At 39.4% G+C, this 20100-nt stretch overlaps 1 protein-coding gene across 1 annotated transcript in view; it reads right to left on the reverse strand.

Annotated features, from left to right (window-relative positions):
• ncam1b (neural cell adhesion molecule 1b) overlaps positions 1-16436 on the reverse strand; it is a 73468-nt gene extending 57032 nt beyond the window's left edge. The window contains 1 exon segment of the mRNA XM_034113332.1: positions 16190-16436. Coding sequence (XP_033969223.1) covers positions 16190-16241 — 52 coding nt within the window. The 5' untranslated portion in view covers positions 16242-16436.
• Positions 16437-20100: the final 3664 nt, after the last annotated feature.

The following is a 20100-nucleotide window of genomic DNA, read 5'->3' on the forward strand; positions in this document are numbered from 1 at the left end:
CCCCCATACCCCAAAAATATTTTTATTGCAGATCTACATGAATCACACAAACGACCTATTTTGGATTCAAAACGGCGAATTTCGCCGAAAGGTGACAAGTTTGCATCCCTGTATATAGGTTATTGTGGAAGGTCTGCAAAGGGTACAATCTCAAAGTTCACGCATCACTTTGATTATAATTGTATTAATCAAGATATTATGGTAATTTGTTAGAAGGGGGATCAAGCTAATAAGCAGCGGCCGTGCTCGGCCTGTGATTGGCTCGTTTGGGACCTTGATACTGTGTTTCCAGGTCCCGATGACTACTGCGCAGACTCTGACTCAAAATGACATCAAATGACTATCTTCCTTGTCTACTACATTAGGGATGTCTCTCTTTTTGGAGAGATTGATCAAAATTGGTTTGCCATAAACATCACAAGATAATACATTGTGAATGTTTATTAAAACTGTACAATCTGTGTAACTTAATGTTAGCAAGCTTACTTTGAACACCTGTTTTTTTATTCTCTGGTGATGTAATCTTTCCTCTATCCTATCCTTGTTTTTCAGTCTGCCTGAGATGCTGTACTTGAGCTGTTGTTTATTTGGTTGTCATGACTTTTCTAGTGATTAATGTTTTGTCACCATGGTGTCATCACTGTGCCAGATGCTCTTCCTCAGTGGAGTAAGAGCGGACAACCAAATAAAAGAAAAAAAGAGCGGACAACCATTCTAGTTCTGCACTTGCAACTTCTAAACCTTTCTTCAAGTTCCGTAACAGAAGCTAAATAAGTTAGTACGGAAACAGTGGTAAGTAATGGTAAATCAACAATAAGAAGTATGCTTTTTTGTGTTGTTTTTCTGTCAGCCAAGTCTAACACAAATGTTGTGATTCATCATTTCGCACATTCTAGCGAGACAACTTCATGCTCAGCCTAGACAAGCAATGAATCATGAACAACCTGTTACTAAACCTGCTAAGCAAATCTGTTCATATTTACTGTTAGAATGTTATATCAGGTGTTCCTTTTTTCAAAAGATCCAATCAATATTCAAGAAACATTTAGCATTGACATTCGATGCACTTGCGTTCATACCGTTACCAACTAAATCAAAGGGACTTCCATTGAAAGCACTGATTGGTAAGCTGGATCCTGTATTCCCCTCATGCTCCTGATATAGATGTCAGTACAAAGAGCGAAGGAAAGCCCAAGGTTGTACTTCTCTGAGACAGACTGGCTAGGCGTGGTCTGTCTTCACAACGGCTCCAGTGAGGACGACAGATGGCACAGAGGCACCTTATGACACAACATGAGCTTCCTCACACACACACACCTTGTTGGCCAATCAGAGACTGGGCTGTAAAAATAGACACTGGGACAGGGCTAACCTCCAGAGGGTTCAGGCTAGAATCTCCGGAGACATCGACCGAGAGGGAAGACTATTGCAATTAATCTCGGCACTTAAAAACAGGGTTGTGATGAATTAGAACTGGGCGATGACTTTTTTCAGATTTTATGCCTGCTCGTTATACATGTAATAGGACTCTCAATATGTGATGCCTGGACTAATTTCATTACCAATGGACATACATGGATTTGAGGGGCATATCTATCATTAATGAGTTTAAGGTGATAAAACTAAGCATATCCATTTGCAAAAATACCATTCTCATTGATGGGTATTGTTAAACCTTATTTGTTTGACCTTCAAATGAAAATTCAAGAGCTAATAACTACTATTCCCCTCTCTTAAAATGTATTCAATTCAGCCTGATGTATCCAAGTCAGTATACACAGCACATTTGAGCTGAAGCTCATTGGATGTTCTGTGACAAATCCTGTGAGCTGAACTACTGGAATACATGTGTCAGGAGAATAAAAACCTCGAAAAATCATCTGAGAAAGCTTTGGTTCAAGTCCTCCTTCTCATTTAAACTGTGAGAATGAACATACTGGGGGAATGCATTTGGTGGAAGATTTCATTCATGTATGTTTCATATGTGATGACTGGGATGTCAACTGATCATTAACCAAAAATATAAGTGCTTTGCATTCATTGGTGCAGGGGCTGAGTGCATAACAAGCCACCCAGCTGCAATGCTAATCGACGCACAAACAAGTGAATCCATAATTTTATCATCTGCAGAAATGTGTTCCAAAAAAAGGAAACAGAGTCCCCAGTTCACATGTCAGGGACAGTAAGCAGCCACAATGTTGCATGCATTGTTGTTGAAAAATACAGCCACTCTCCCAGTAAGTATGCACATAGACAAACACTTCAAAAGACCGTAGCCCAATTCAGTGTAAGTATACAAAGCATGTATTTCAACTTAATTATCTTGCCACTTTTTGGGGTAGCAACTGTCCTGCGGTTATTTAAACAAGCTCTCTTTGAGACACTAGTATACTAACCGCAGTTGCTTCAGCCCACAGCTTGCTTGCATTGTGGGGAAACATTTTCACCCCATCAGTGAATAAATATCAAGAACCTCAGGCAAAACAGCCGCTCCAAGATTGAGCACTCCAATCACAATGTCTCATGTTGCAAAGGAATTTCAAATTTGCATTCCTCCAAGCTAATTTTCTGATTAAGTTTTATGAGAACATGAGTTGGGAACAGGGTTGTATATTTTGCTCAACACATCACTGCCATGATCTGGACAGATACTGTGGATACTGCAGTCCTACTAGTGTTTAAAAGCCTGATCTGCTTTGTAGATACAAATCAATACCAAAACAGTAGACAACAAATTAGAGACAGTGTATACACAATCAAAAGTAATATAAAAGTTGACCATGATAAACCATTGTATTACTTGATTTACCTCTAATAAATAAATGGTAGAGCAAGTCATCTTTAATAATGTAGGATTTTGCTGAACATTTTTTGTATAGACTCAATAGAAATTGCTCTCATTCATCAACACCCACTAGAGGAGTGGGCTTGTGTATAAAGGTATCAGCAGAGACCCTGTACTCTGTCTGTATTTTCTCTTTTTATTTTGCTGTATCTGCAACGTTTCTGGGCATATCCCTGCCCCTCGCTATGCGTCTGCCTTCAGTTTTCACACCTGAGGCTCCCTCTCCCCCAGGCTCTGTTCTGCCCTGGCTGACACTGTAATCGGTGTTGGAAGATAGAAAAACTCAGCTAAATTATCTTGTCTGAACACATACGATGCCCTTAAGCTAGCTCTATTAAAGATTTCTAAACTTGCTTGCTAGTGTCTTTGGGCTGGGAAACAGGCCTACTTTAAATATCGTGCTTACAAACTGCAATGGACACATCCTAACTCTGCCTATTAATTGTTGCAATGTAACACTTGAAAGTCAATCCAACACACAGACAGACAAGAGGGGGAATGCTAATGTAGCTGTCTTACTCATCATATCAACGTACCAGAAACCCTGAATTAACCGTTTTTTCCAATATGGCGCAGTAAGACTGATGTATGACATGCATACCACAGCAGTTGATGTCAAATGTTTTTAATGCTCCAGCATGATTGCTTATATCCATCCACTGGTGAAACTGCGGACTGACCCTGTTCAGTCAGAATTTGTTTGAACTGTGTGCTACTGTAGCCACTCAGGCAGAGAGAGCAGCCATGTGCTGTCATAAGGCAGAGTACAGCACTTCACAGGCATATCTCCTCTTCCCACTAATGGTGGTTGATGTAAAGAAATCTCCAGTGGGAGTAGATATACAAATCACCAGCATGCCATTGAGAAAACATTGGATGATTGCAGTTTGCCAACAGCATATGTACACCACGGTTACAGATTTGTTCCCAGAGCGAAGTGTTTTTAATCATAGTCAAATAATTAAAAATGTAAGTAGTGATTTACAAAATGTGCATCCATTTTCATAAAACTGCCTATGTTTCAAATGTGTTTTGCTTGAAAACCATGCCATACCATAAAAAAGCTGTAGGGAAATGACTAGGGCTGCTCAATTAATCGTATTTTAATCGCAATTACAATTTTGTCTTGCAACGATTATGAAAACAACATAATCGAAATAAAACGATTATTGATTTTTTTTTAAATTATTATTATTATATATATATATTTTTTTTTTTCAGTTGAATTATACTTAAAGTTCAGGGTAATCAACTGTTAAAAACATACTGTTCAACTTTTCTTTTTCAATAAATGGATGTTTTCAAAGTAAATGGATAATCGTTTTTAATAATCGTGATATCAATTATTGACCCAAATAATCGAGATTATGATTTTTGCCATAATCGAGCAGCCCTAGAAATGACTGTAATGTTGAACCACAACCATGAACATAAAACTATTGAATTGCTGAAAAGTGCAGGCTCGGAACGATAGTAAATACAATCAACAATGATAATAATTTTGGATAGCAATAGTTCTATATTGTTGTTCTTCCAGATAATGTGCCAACATTTTCAAACTGATTAAGACGGCAAAGATACCCAGTCTATCTATACTGGCATGGCCACTATGAATGGTGATGTGAAATATTTGAATTTGCTTTAGAGGGTCTGTCATCTGCCTTTGCTCTCTATGACATCCATGGAAGAAATGCACAATGGGGTCCATGACACATCCGGCTTCTGCTGGCAAAGAGAGCAAGACATCTTCCAGGCAGTGGAAGTCAATGAGTCACACTGAGAGGAGGTCCTTTAGGGAGGAGTGTGATAGACATCTTAAAAAATATATACCGATGTTTGGATATTGCATTTTCAGTCTGCCAGCATTCGTCGTTTGCTCTATCCCTCTTGACGAAGAGTTTATTTTATATATGAAGCATACATTAGCCCATTACCAGCCTATTTTGAGCCACAAAAACCTGTTTCTTGCGGTCAGTGTGGTCAACGCGGCGCAACCACGATCCACTTGAACGTCTGGTCGTTCAGCTGTGACTGACATCTGCCCTGAGCCAATCATTGCAACGCTGTCACTGCGACCCTGTCGGGGTTAAATACAATGGGAGGTACACAGCTTGGTGCACAGTTTGGTGCTCAGACCTTCTGCAGACCCTCGACACAACATCGGCCTTACCGCAATCGTGCAATATCACTTACCACAAGAAGCATGGAACAGGTTTAAGCCTTTCCAGACAAAGGATTAGCAAATCCTCATGACCTCTCAATCTGTCACAAGGTTAAATGCTGCCAAAGAGAAGCACTACATGGACCCACACCCTAACCCTTTTGTCAGAAAACTCACAAAATGTGGTTGTGTACCTGTCCAAGGATGCTCTTACCAAGCCAAACCATATCCAAACTGCCATTTCACAAATCAGATGCAACACCAGATCTCTAGCAATGGCGAGTTAACTATAGTCCTCCAGTGACCTCTGAATCAGAGATGGACTCTAATCCCCTCCAATCTTCCACCTCCGGTCTGTTCAGTCGAGGAATTTTGCTCTGTTCAACTCTCGATGATATTGCCTGTTAATGTGAGCTGTTCAGAGCATTTATTGGGAAAGAAAACATTAAAATGACCCTTTATAGCTTCTGAAAATGTCTTCAACGCCCAAGCTCCAGTGATTACATCTGATAGCAGAGTTCCCGTTAGCCGGTAATTACCGGACTATGACCGGTAAAATATGCTGAAGACCGGCAAATTTATATCTCTCCGGTCAAAATAATTTCCCCTTAGCGCAATACCGCATCAGTTGTGTGACAGAAAAGAATAGTATGTGACAGACAAGAATAGTCAATTCTAATGTCTAACACTTAATGTGGAGAAAGAGATGTCCTGTATGGGTTGATTGTGCGTTGATCTGTTGGTAATGCCTCGGGGTTCCGGTGGGCATGTAAACAAATGCATAATGCTGCGCTATACTTTGTGGCCTCGCCCGGTTGCATAGCGACGCTTATTGTTTAGGTGTCTTGATAAGCAGGTAGTCATATCATTAGCTAGAACTAGCTAGATCTGATCGATATGGACATAAACGCGAGTGAAGTCTAATCTGACGGGAGAGAGAGATCAGCTGCTGCTGACGAGTCGACACGCAGCTCTGCATGATCACCTGCAGCGGTGAGCGGAACAAAACACACACTTCAGGTTAGAATATCACACGTAGCTATTTTAATTACCTCTCAAACTACCTAGTTTATAGATATGTTTAGTTTTACTGTCGGGTCACTCATTACTGGATCCGCAAGCTGCATGATACTGACGGGCTGTCAGGAGAGGGAGAGAGCGCTCCGTTATTCCCGTGTTATTGTAAGTTACTGTACACTTTTGAATAATGTAGTTAATCTACTATAATTAGTTTGTTTAATATCGAATCATATCAATTTGTTTTAAAGCTCAATAAATAACAAAGAAGACCTTTGACCGGCACTTTTCTAATTTTGTCCGGAAGATTTAAACTTTAACGGACATTTTGACCAGCAAAAAAATATTCTAATGGAAACTCTGTCTGATAGGTTGACGTACCTAAAATGGAATGGGGTCTGTGGTAAATAGTCAGCATCTGTCTGTGTGGTACATCGGCCTGTTGAAGGGGGTTCTGTGACTCTATCTGTATTCACAGAAATACATGTTTTAATGCATCCCGGTTAAAATTACCTACATCTCAGTTGTAAGGGAACTAGCTGTCAGAATGGTAAAAAAAAGACATTCATTTCACAATGCCATCTGTTACATCTGTTGTTGACAGCTTTATTACTCCACGTACTGCAGAACACAAGCAGCGAGGAAAACGACGGTACGAGAATATGTCATTTCTTTGACATCTCTAAAGTGGCTATTAAGATTTCAGATTGTTATAATGTTTAATTTTGAATGAAAATAATGTATGTATTATTAAACAGAGAGGCATTTGCATTTACAGGGGCTACACCTTATGCTACAAATGTAAAATGGGTGTCATGTACGTTTTTTTTAATCTTTGGGCATTTTGGATACATAATTTAAAATGACTGCACAAATAAGGATTATGAAGTTAATTCCATATCCCAATGGCATCACCTCCTCTCATATGTGTTGTCCAAAAATAATGACATGTGGCTGTAGGACAGGGTGAGCCAACACAATGCTCATGAGCGCATGGTAGCCCACAGCGAGCCAACGAGGATCTAAAAATAGCATGATTGACACTTTACATTTTCAACCTGTACTCTGTCCACAAAACCTTTTTTCTGGTATAACACTGTACTTACTGTCACTTTTACAGATCCATCCAATCAAAGTGATGGAGGGCCAGGTTAAATACCACAAAGAAGCGGGCTCTGTCTAACTTCAGGTCTTGTACAAAACAATCTTAATCACAGCAATAATTCCTTGTCTGTAAAATGTAATGAACCCACAGAGCAGCGGTCCTCTCTCCCTACAGGCTTCAGCCTTTGTTTCGTACAGAGCAAAAGCCACAGCAAGTTGGACATTTCCTTTCTGCGTATATTCTGTATCTTAGCAACCAGACCCTACCAAAGTGCCCCAGATGACAAAATGCTGTGCCTCCAATGCGCTCACAGCTGGGTAATTTTAGAAGAGCGTCTTGACATTTCAGCTGGAGAAAAACACTTTGACTTTATGCATTGACAAATGTTGAAAAATATGTTCTGTTCAGAACAGAGAAATCAATTCACTTTTGGGTTGTGAATGTTCATGTTTTATTCTAAATATAAATATCTTTGCTTTCCTTTGATGACTTGGTAAAAAAGATCAATAATGATTGTGAGATAAACGTATTAATTGTTCATAGACATACAACTATCTTAAGCAAATTGATATTACTAATATTATATAAAATAATAAGCACTTCATATCACTCTCTACCTTTCAGGCAGCTCTCAAAATGTTGGCTGTAAGAAATAACACATTTAGAAAAATAAAATGATCAATTGAAATCTTTTTTAGGCAACATTTTTCTGAATAAGAGCCTTTGCATAAAGAGTAGGTTGTTTGAGTGCAAGTGTGATGGTCATATAAAGTACTCAAAAAGCTTTGGAATGCTATGTAATCAAACTAAATGTCTCACATAAAAAAAGAAAATATGGGTAATACTATTAAGTTGACTTTTAGGATATACTTGCCTGCAGAAATACTTTACCTGGAATCCCTGACATCCCGCATATTGAATGGATCAGAAACAGCTTTGGCTTGTCAGGAGATAGTGCATTCTCAGGGTGATTCAATTAGAGATTACAAATTACTGCTTTTTTACAGAATGAGTGTCACTTCACTCCTTTAATGATGGATATTTCCCCCATGATTAAATTACTGCATGTCATGACTTTGTGTGAAACAGAGGTATCTCCAAGTTGCCAGGCAATGACTAAGCCAGTGTAGCGTTAGCAGACAGGAGACACACTATGGTGACTAAATAAAAAGAAAGCCTGGGGCATAGCAATCTACACTTCCCCTGCTCAGTGCATGGTGATACAACCTATAGTGTTTTAATAATGAATGTACCATGATGTGCATGGATGCATGAGAAGACACACACATTGCTTCTCCTCACACTCCATAAAAGAAGTCGAAAGCTAAATCATAGCCAACAGCATATTGCTTTATGACGGTTATGAGACGTGCACTCATTTTCTTAAACTCAGACGGACACACTGTAAAGCTTGCTTTCAGGAGTTTGCGTTGAGAAGACTCAACTGTGGCTCTTTAAATTCCGACACTTCTTTCAGCATGAATAGTGACACGAGTGTACACTTGTTTCTTTTTTCAGGGGCCACATGGGCCAAAGACAAGGCTGTGATTACTAAGGCCCTCTAACACCTTCTTTGGTCTGACTTTCTGACTTCACAGTTGGGTCCAAACCAAAATAACAGGTAGGAAACCACGAGCAGAATAGCTGGACCCAGGTTTGATGAAAACAGGTGGTCTTGTTCCAAATCAAACCATGGTCTGGTTCGTATAGAGTGTTGAAGCCTTTTAAGGATGGTTCCTACTTTTTGACCAATTAAAGGAGGTTCTGGCAGGCTATCGTCACGTTATAAAGAGTTACAGAGCGTCTATTGGGAAAAGTTCAGTGCTTAGCATGTGTGGTAAAGCAAGAGAGAGAGGAGAGAGAGAGAGAAAGATGCGCTAAGATCTGACAGCCATTGGAGCAGAAGAGAGTTGTCAAGTGGCAGTAAACGTAAAGTGTTGGTTCATCTATTAGGTGATAAAAACATGTGGTATAGTTATTTAGTAGTCTTGCATGATTGCAATGTAAAACAAAGAAAAAGACAATCATATTATGTAAACAGTACACTGTTACAAAGCTGTGAACCTTTTCTCAGACTTTCAGGTGTGAAATGCGCCTTACTCCTGAGTCACAGGAGTCCTGTGTTTCCCTGATTCTCACACAAGGAGGGCTAGGAAGAGCAATGACTTCTTAACAGCCTAGGCATAAGGACACATCTGTGAGTATTTATTTGCAAGTGAATAGCCTTGTGAGAAAAGATTATACATATTTTTCCAAGTGCACCAAGCATTTACATAGCAGAAGGTGACCGGTCAAAACTGACCAACTGAGCATCAAAAAGGAAATAGCCACAAAGTTGTCTTAAGCCTTGTCTAAAGAGATGCAAGCCTGAACAGATGGTTATACAGTACCTAGTCGATATTAGATACTTGACAAAAGTCTCAAACGGTGTCAAAGGCTTCTTTTGTCCCACAGAGCAACTGCCTCCAAGTGGAGAGAGGCCATATAATGCCTAAAGGTTTTACCAATCTAGTGTTACATGTCCTCAGGGATCCTCTGCTCAAAGTGCTGGCCTATTTTGTTTTGTATTTGATGAATGACAAGGACACACTACTCTAATTTTGTGATAGCTCTGAGGTCTTAATATGTTTCCAGTTTTGAGAGAAGCAAATATACCGTGGTATGAAGTAAGATTTTGTATTCCTGCCGATTTTTATTCCATGTTTTATTCCTTCTTATTCCATTGCAATGTAAATACTGTTATATTTTACTATATTTTTTATTATTTTTTATATTTTTCTAGTTATCTACCTGTGTTTTTAATTGTTGTTTTTATGCACCACGACACCAAGTCAAATTCCTCGTACGTGTAAACCTACCTGGTAATACACCTGTTTCTGATTCTGATTTCTGAAGATTGCAATCTGAGCTAAAAAGCAATACGTACAGTATGAAGCAGGTTTTCAGTACATGTCCTCAGAAAGAATAAACACAACAATCTCGCCTCAGAGGCCTTAGTGTTTAACCTAATTCATGCTCTTAATGGAAATCTGATTAATAACTTATAACTCAAACCTCACAGGGCTGATATACTGACCACCACAAAAGCTTATCAGGGACAAAACAACCACTACAACCCACAGTCTGTGGCTCGTCTGTAAGTAGGCCCTTAGGAAAGGAGTTTTAATATTCCCCACAGAGCTTCACTGGGTCACGTGCATGTGTAATGTCATCTTTATAACGTCCTTAGGCAACGCGGCTTCTCTCAACTCTCTCAGACATGGATCTGTCTGATCCACTCCCCATCATTAGTAGAGTCAAGTAGTTCTGGCTGCAACAAACCACACTCTCTTTCGTGCCTTTCCTTCCCAATACTGGATAAAAACCTTGCCATCTATGAGATATAAAAATAAAGAAATATGGCAGCTTTAAAACTACAGTCTGAGGTTTGATTCACCGACTGTTTCACGGTTAAGATAACATGTGAATTCCTTGAAAAGACTAGTCTGAATAGATGAAATACCCCACACATGCATGGGTGACAGTTCACAGAAATTGTCTCCGAATCCAGTTGTTGTGTTTTTCCATCGTCAGCTCCATCCTTAAACATATTCTGGTCCAATAAGCAGCCTCTATAGCTCTGCGGCAGCCTGTCAGCAGACACTCTGTTCTTGGCGGCTTCAGTTATTTGATAAGACAAAACTAAAATCTCAGATAATGGAGGTGAGAAGAGAGCCTAGCACTTCACCTGCTTTGGCTGGATTTCCCAAATGGACCTTTCTCAGAACGTCTGTGTCTGAATTTAATATCATTTTGCAGAGCACTGGTTGACCCTCGAAGTGAAAGACATGTTGAGAAATGTCTGCAGATGCACAGTACAATCAATATTGCTGCTCTGGTTCAGAAAGAAATGAACAGACACCAGCAAAATTGCTTTCCACGATGGTTTTAAGTTAATATTTAATTATGTTTTGCATTACCAGTCTAATGAAGCCCCGAGTCATGATGTAGTGTTAAAAGAACAAAGAACTGACTCACAGAACATTTAATTGACAATAATGTTGATAAACAAAATGAATTGTTTTGAGTTTTTCATTAAGAAAAATATGATATTTATGGGTTTTTAATATAATTGTAAAAGGAATACATTTTGGGAAGAGGGGTTTTTTGTGCCAGTACCAGTTGACTAACGTTAATAAACCATGTCGGCCGATCGATTTGGGATTGTTTCACTAAAAGAACAACAATACAATAGAAAAACACTGGCATGTCTACCAATTATATGAAATGGAAGAAAACAGTCTGTAGAGCAAGGTAGGCAGAGGGGGTAGTGGAACAAAGACATGAAGTTAGTATGATCCTTTGTGGGGTGTAATAAGGAATCATTATTAAAAGAAAAGAAAATACAACTGACGAAACTGAAAAATACACCCAATAGATTGGACATTATTGAGACACTACTGGTATACTGTGAACTACTACTGCGATGCAGGGGGCTGTTTAGCCCGAGGGGACAGCATCGAAGAGGATCCAAATTAAAGAACATCTTACATAGAGTATTTCATTCATTTATATTTCTACAAACGTACAGGGCGGTCTTTAAAAAGAGTGTGACGAGTGACAAGGACTCTTCTAGTGCATCAGAATCGTGCTTTTATAAAAGCTGCATGTTCAACTAAATAGGAGGGCCGTGTGTGGTCAGGGGCAGAGGTGGGAAGTAGTGGAGTACAAATACTTCGTTACTGTACTTAAGTACATTTTTCTGGTATCAGTACTTTACTCCACTACTTATTTTTCTGACGACTTTTTACTTTTACTTCTTACATTTTTAACACAAATACCTGTACTTTCTACTTCTTACATTTTTAACACAAATACCTGTACTTTTACTTCTTACATTTTTAACACAAATACCTGTACTTTCTACTTCTTACATTTTCAAAACAGGTTAGTTACTTTAGTTTTAATCTGTGTTGTTTGCCGTGATCATTATTATTTAGAGTCATTGCGTGCCTATTGATTTGAACACGATCCGTGTATTCATCATTTCCTGGTCTTCTCTAAAAAAGAGGGACCAATGAGAACTTTGTCATTTTGCGGTTGTTCAGCATCGAAAAATGTCAACAATGACATTATTGTTCTATTAATATAAAGGGAGGTCAGTTACTCTTTAAAACAGATGGTAGTTATGGGTAATTTTTACTTAAGTACCTTTCGAAGCCCATACTTCTTTACTTTTACTTGAGTAAAGAAGTTTAGTCAGTACTTCTACTTTTACCAGAGTATTTTTAAACACGAGTATCTGTACTTCTACTTGAGTAAAGGATGTGTGTACTTTTGCCATCTCTGGTCAGGGGTAAATCAGGGCAACCCTACTTTTGGGTTTTCTGCTATTGGTCAAGGTTGTCCTGCTGCTGCCGTTCTGCAAGGTGTGACCATGTTGTGCCTTAGGCCTAGGCTCCACGGGAACGAAAACGGGTTGTATCCGCATATTTCTCTTGCGTATAGCCCTTTAAGCTAAACGACGCCGTAACGGAACGGTAGAAACGGACCCTGCAAACGACAACGGGTCCAAAGGTGGATAGATCTGGGAACGGAGCGCTCTGGGGGGTCCAACGGGGCCGTGTGGTAGCCTATACGGTCATCCGTTTCTGATAATGACGACGCAATAGCCCCGCCTCTCCCCGCCTCTGCTGCTCACCCCCGCAAAAGTACACTGCACACTGAATTCAGATTATTTATCTTTATCTCGATATGGACATAAACGCGAGTGAAGTCTAATCTGACAGGACGGAGACACGCAGCTCCTCCCCACGCAGCGGGAGCAAAACACACACTTCAAGTCAGATCATCACCCTTAGCTATTTTAATTACCTCTCAAACTACCTAAACTAGTTATAAATATGTTTATTTTTACTGTCGGGTTTACTTACTGGATCAGCTGCTGCATGAGGAAGCATGAAGATTTAAACTTTAACACACGTTGACCGGCGAAAAACTCTGCCCGGTTCCCTCGGCACCCACCGCGGAGAATAAACAGAAGTGCAGCCATGACAACCATTCTTCTTCGCTGCTTTTGTGGAGGAAGTTGCTGCTTTTGTGGAGGAAGTTACAGCGCCACGTACAGGCTCGGCATATGTACTGCAGCTTTTCCAGCGGTTGGATCTAAATGGAGCTGTCTCGTGTAGCAAGACACAATCCGGTGTATATTGCGTGTGGACGGAAGCTTTTTGGCGTTTGCGTTTGCGTTAATCCTATGCATTTTGCCGTATGCGTTCCCGTGGAGCCTGGGCCTTAGATATCATAGGCCTCATCATTACGTCAGGGACCAAATAGGAAGGTCTTTGCCTTCAATCAATCTTTGTAGCTGTGGTCTTGCAGCAACTGAAGAGAGACCAACAGGACTTGCCGTGTCTTCTTCGGGGGAAGGGATATCTATTTTTTGTTGTATCTTCTAAATAAATTACAAAGAGGTTGCCAGCAGCACACAATGTTAAATATTCACATTTTAAAGGTTATGTTGGAAAAAGCAGCTCCATTGTTTTGAGCATTGTTGATTTCCATCCTTATGAAAGGAAGCTAAGTCAGATGTGAGGAGGAGGTCTTAGCTCTTGCAGTGAGCCATGATTCCATCTTGAATTGTAAATGGAGCAGCTCCGTCATTATTCCCACATGACCTGCCTGATGATGTAACACAAGCCTACTGTACTAGAGAGTTACACTTTGCTGTTGAAGAGGGACGCATATGGTGAGATGGAGATTGCATTTCATACATCATACCAAAAAGATTGAGGACATTGGAAACCCATCCATTATCTCACCCAGGTTGGCTTCTCTCACTATAATTTGTGGTTGCTATTTTTCTGTCAGAAATGCAGTCTTGAAATCCTCCCATATTGCAGGTATCAGTTAGAACAAGATTAATGAATCATTTTGACAAGAGGCCCAACAGACCCACTGAGCATGAAGCCGGCGGAGAGGAAGGGGAAGAGAAAGATTAATTCATCCCAAATCTGCAAAAAATGTGCAGTCACCTCCAAAAAAAACCCTTATAAAAGTATTTCTTCTGACATTTGTGCAGGGGCCAAACACAACCGTAGATTCAGTAAAGGAATACAAAACAAACCTATAGATGTTAGCTTCAGTGATAGTGCATTAGTTAGTGAGATAGTGATCAGTCTATAAAATGCTCAGAATCATGCAGTTCGATCTCTGTTACATCAATATTCATCATAACTGTATCTAACACTATGGATGTTGAGAAACCTGCACCAAGTCAACGCCCACATTCTGAAACCGTGACGGTAGATTATATTATGATGTTATTGTGAAAAGTCAGTATTAAAGTTTACAGGACAGTTAGTTGGTGTTAGCTGTTAAAGAGTTGCACTACTGTATAGTGCGTTTATGCATTATTCAGTTAATATTCATATTTGGCAAATGTAATTTATAAAGTTATCATGATTTATTCAAATGCAGGCTTGTAAAACCGTTTTGGATAAAAACTAAAGTTTTCCCTGGGATATGAAATGTAAATGCATGCAAACATTAATAATGGCAAAAATCCATATCAGCCTCAAACATCAAAGTATGATAGCCAAATTATAATAACTGTTAAGATCCTTCACTTGGAGTATCTCATGTGGTATAACTCTCCTTCACATTTCTCATAGCTTCAGATGTCCTGACTGATTACAACTTAAAACCATTTAAAAGATGTTCTCTCTCAAACATAGAGGATTTCCAGAGCTCATCTAATGCTTCCATAACATTAACAAGTTGACTCCTATTATTAGTGTAAGTAGTGGTAGATAGATACATGCGTTATACATTAGAATGTGCTTAAATTATAGAAGTCTGAATCCTATCATCAGGGTCTTGAATATTGACATTCTACATCAAATATTCCAACCCCAGACAAATGGTGTTCTCATTACAATGCAGGGCTCCACTCCCTGTGCGTTTCTTTCCTGCCTGAGGAGCACCCTTGCACATATTGAATTGTACATAAGGATTAAAAGGCTATCCCACGATTACCCTGATCCTGAGTGTAGCTGAGAGAACTACTCCAACCATAATCGCCTCACATGTCAAAATTACTGATTTTAATCAACAACAATAAAAATGCCGTGGAAAGGCTATTCAAAATGTAATTTGTCACAAAACTCCCTCATTTAGACTTACATAACGACACATATTTGAACCAACTTAGAGGATCTCATTTCAAAGCCTGTATCGTGGCATCAGATTACATAACAGATGATTCAGAGTAGAAGTTGTGCTTGCTCTGCAGCGGTGCCAGAGAGAAGAAATAAACCCACAACTGTCCCTTCATGTAGTTTATTCAAGTGAGGAACCATTGTTGATAACCACTCCGATAAATGCCATGGCACTGCACACAGGTCAGGTGCACTTCATAATAACATGTGTTTGCACAATGTACCTTTAACTAAGAGAACGTGACTCAACCCAGAAGGCTGTGTGTGTGAGTGTGAGTGTGAGTGTGAGTGTGTGTGTGTGTGTGTGTGTCTACAAATACAAGGAGCCCAGCATCACTTCCCATCAAAAACAAACACGTCCCATCCGAACTGAGACCGAAAACACGATCATATTTTCAGAGAAAAACATAAATCCCCATGCCACATTTCCATTCACATAATTCCCCCATTCGTGCTAATACAATTTTAAATCCTGTCCTTCTTGAGCATTAATGTTTTATTTAATGCACAATAAAGCTAAGTCAGCTCTCAGGCTGGTCACGCAGAGTGTACGCAATATGTAGCCCACTGTGGCTTTGCCTTCAGATAAAATGGTACCCTAGCACATTAGCAGCAAGCTGTCTTTACTTAAAAACACACAACCCTGCTCGCCAGTAAGCTAATTAGCGGGAGGCGCAGTACCGTTGCCGATGCATCTGCTAAACAGAGCCTGCGGGCAGAGGGAGAGGAGGGGAAGGAGGAGGAAGACCAGGGGGCGAGAGGAATGAGGATACCTGCCGTCCGGACCACTGTTATAGGGTGCCAGTACACAGAGTCAAACATAAACATTTATATCTGAAGTGTTGAATGAGAGATGTTCTTACCTGCACAGACCACAAGGAGCAAGGCTAAAAAAATATCCCTTATCTGGACCATCGCAACTCCCGTTAAACGTTAAACGGCGCAGCTAACGTTTAATCTCCGTTCGCGCCCTACCGTGTTGCACTCGTGTTTTCCTGCTTTATCTCAGAAACTCTTCATCCTAATCTATTCCTCTGAAGCAGGTCGGTGGTAACTGTCAGTAGGAGCGTCGTTGATGGTGACAAGCAGCGGCCAGAGATTAGCACAGTGATGAGCGCCAGTGCACTGTTCAAAGTCTGACTGACAAGCAGAGCCTTCTCACAAACGTGGATCAATCCGCGGAGGAGAGGACAAACCCTGGGAAGTAGTGCGCGAATCTCAAAGGGGGCCAGTGTCATCACAGGGAAACCCCCGCAATAATCATAATACAAAAAGACAAGAAAAGAGGCTACAGTTCGAATAATGCTAAGGAATATTATTATTGTATCAGTTTTGAAAATACAAGTTAGACTGTATCCTAGCAATTATAAAAGAGGTATACTTAAATAATAAACATTCCAGTTTTAAAAAATTGCATTTAGGATATTGTTCATGTTTTCATTACCAGACAAGGTAAACATTTTATTTAGAGCTTGAGGTGGGGTATGTCATTTTGGAGAAGCCAGCTCGAGTGCGCTAGAATTTGAAAATACACAACCGGAAAAAATCTGCCACTTCCTTACAGAGCCCTTCCTCAAACACACACGAACGCGCTCATGACCAATGAGGGCACGAGATAAGTTTGTGCACAGATGGAAAGCTGACAGGCAGGTCGGGCCATCCAGTTATTTTAGCCGGGCCGGCTAAAATGATTGGTCGTGCTTTTTACAGCGCTACGGCTTCCACAGATTACATTTTTGTATGTATTTATTGTCAAAGCATTTAATATATTCATTGCTATCGGGATGTTAAGAGCATTCCATGGAATATAACAAAAAGTGTTTCTGAAATAAATGACATACCCCACCTTTAACTAAGTTCTACAGTTTATGTATGCTATAACATGCTAAATAATAATATAAATTGCAATTAATGACCTTGACTATATGTATTTGTATTTATTAAAACTTTAAAGATTAGTTATTGGCCCCTAATAAGAAACATATTTTGGTTGCCAGTAGAGCAAAAACAAATAATCATTAAATAATTAGGCTATACCAGCCGAGAAACAAATATTCTCAATTTTTTTATTATAATTGTCAGGTTGTGAAAAAAAAACTTTGAATAGGACTTTATTAATAATATTAAACATATAAATGTGTTAAGTATTTATAAATAGACTTTTATAAACAACATTTAGAACTCAATATAAAAAGTATTAAAAAATGATAGTACAACCTGGCAACCCAAACTTTGTGTTATTAATAGTAGTTTATGATAAACTAATTAATAGTATTTGGTAACTTATTATTTTTATTATAAGTATTAGTAGTCGTAGTATTAGTAGTATCAGTATTATCATTATAGCCATGATTACAAAGTTTATGTAATGTAAGAGCTCCATTGTTTTTACCATTGTGTCCATAGCCAAGAGGTCATTAGTCATTTACCAATCATCAATCAATCAATGTTTATTTATATAGCCCAATATCACAAATGTTACATTTGTCTCTGTGGACTTCACAGTTTGTACATAATATCAGTATGACAATACGACACCCTCTGTCCTTAGACCCTCACATCGTACAAGGAAACACTTCCAGAGAAAAACCCCACAGTTTAAAGGGGAAAATGGGAGAAACCTCAGGGAGAGCAACAGAGGAGGGATCCCTCTCCCAGGACGGACAGACGTGCAATAGATGCCGTGTGTAAATCAAAGAGATAATACATTTCACAGCGTAGGTAGACCAAATGTTTGGAAATGCATGTGTCTATAATAAGAAGATGAATCCACGAGGATGTCAACAATCCTGTGGGAGCCATCAGGGAAGTAGTATGATGAGAGTCAGGCAGGACCGCAGAGACAGGTTCAGCCACGACTCGAAGTCCAGGACTCAAATCCAGAACTCAGGATAGAGGATCCAGGACACAGGACCGCAGCAACAGGATCAGCCACGACTCAGGATCCCGGCGTGGATATAGACACCAAAAAGACATTTGGGGGAAGCTGGGTTATTCGGAACATGAGAGTACACAGGTACAGACAGAGAGAAGGAAGAAGTAAGGTGTCCCCCGACAGTCTAAGCCTATAGCAGCTAAACTAACGTGTCTACGTACATGCACTCCCAAAGGATAGGTTGAGGGGAAAGGGTAGCAAGTAAGAAGTAAGGAACAGAGGTGGAGAGGCACAACGTGTCTACGTACATGCACTCCCTTAGGATAGGTTGAGGAAAAGGGGTAGCAAGTAATCATGTGTTGTGTTTTTCTTTAATACGTATTAAAATAAATGAGTAAAATGTTCCTTAAGAAAAATCAGTATTTCCAAGTATTATATCAATACAGTGGTATTAAACTAGCTATAATCTTAGGTTTTGATATTGCAATCTTTCATTTTAAGGCTGAATTACAGTAGTGTGCTGAATTTTCTCATAACAGAGGGTTTTAGCAGGTATATCTTTTTCAGTCATTTCATCCACAATACTTTTAATGATTTTTAGAAATGATTTTGTGAACGCAACAACCGTTTTTGAGTGAATGTTATGAGATTTTTCCTTCTCGCCCAGCCTTAATGAATAACGTGATTGTTCAAAGGAAGTTTCAAAGCTTTTATTAAGAGCCCTTGGAAATAGTTGTGTTGGAAAATCTATTTATTTAGATTACTTTATTGATTCAATCTTTGTTCTATCCTAAATACAGTGAAAGTGGGGTGTGAATAATATTTAAATCAGCCTTCAAAAGCTATCAAGTGTAATTTCTTTGTAACTGTAAAATGGACACTCCTCGAGGATAGTATGATGTGTCTTAATCCTCAATGATAAATATAAAATGCTGATAAACTCAAATTGTAAATGCTTTTTAACAATAAAAATCATTTTGCAATCATGAATTGTTAGGGGTTTTAGTTTTTTTCGTCATATTATATTTCCAGAAGATACAGATTACAGATAACAGACTTTAATACAGTTTCATTTGTAATTTTAAATACATACTTCCCATTTATCTTGTTAACATCAGTGTTGCTTTACAAAAGAACAGCTTGTTTTGCTTTTATCAAAATCATTCCAAAGAGATAACAACACGATAGCAAAAAGCCCCAAAAATGCTAAAGAAAACCCACAGTCAACTCTATACTTTTCAAAAATGCTGCTGTGAGTCAATACTCGGCCGAACTCCCTCGCCTCTCCAATGACCACAGAGAGCCTTATGCAACACACTTTTATTAAGGCTTTAAAGTGAATGGTGCCTGACAGAACAACAATGCAAAGTGAAGAGAAAGTTGTTTGCTCAAACAGGGTGGAACTGAAGCATCTGGCAGCCTGAGACGGCGGTCTGCCTTTGATTTTTTCACGGTTGGCCAGCAGACACATGCAAAGGGCCAAAATTAAGCAAACCCAAATCAATCTGCTGGCTGAAAATGCATTGTGGTCCAATCCTGCACATTTGCTGCAACCCATCTACAGCAATTCCTTCCACAAATACCACCTTAGGGTGTGTGGCCCCAAAAATGTTCAGACATTCCTCCTTCCTCTTTGTTTTTTAACACCCATCTACTAAGAATTTAATAACAGCGTAAGGGGGGTAGATGGGTTAATGGCACTGTCGGGGGAGAGCAGGGAGGTCTGAGTGGCGTTTGTGCTTGGGCATCATATATGCAGAGTGTGACTCAGCTAGTGACTCATGCATATAAATGGCCTCCGAAATATACGGTAGTGTTTTATTCAGTGTGCATTGGAGTTGAAAGCTGATGTAGCTTGTTTTTTTTTTATTTTAGGGTTATCTTTTTATTATAACCTTA

Source organism: Trematomus bernacchii, unplaced genomic scaffold (genome assembly GCF_902827165.1).
Source record: "Trematomus bernacchii unplaced genomic scaffold, fTreBer1.1, whole genome shotgun sequence".
Taxonomy (NCBI): domain Eukaryota; kingdom Metazoa; phylum Chordata; class Actinopteri; order Perciformes; family Nototheniidae; genus Trematomus; species Trematomus bernacchii.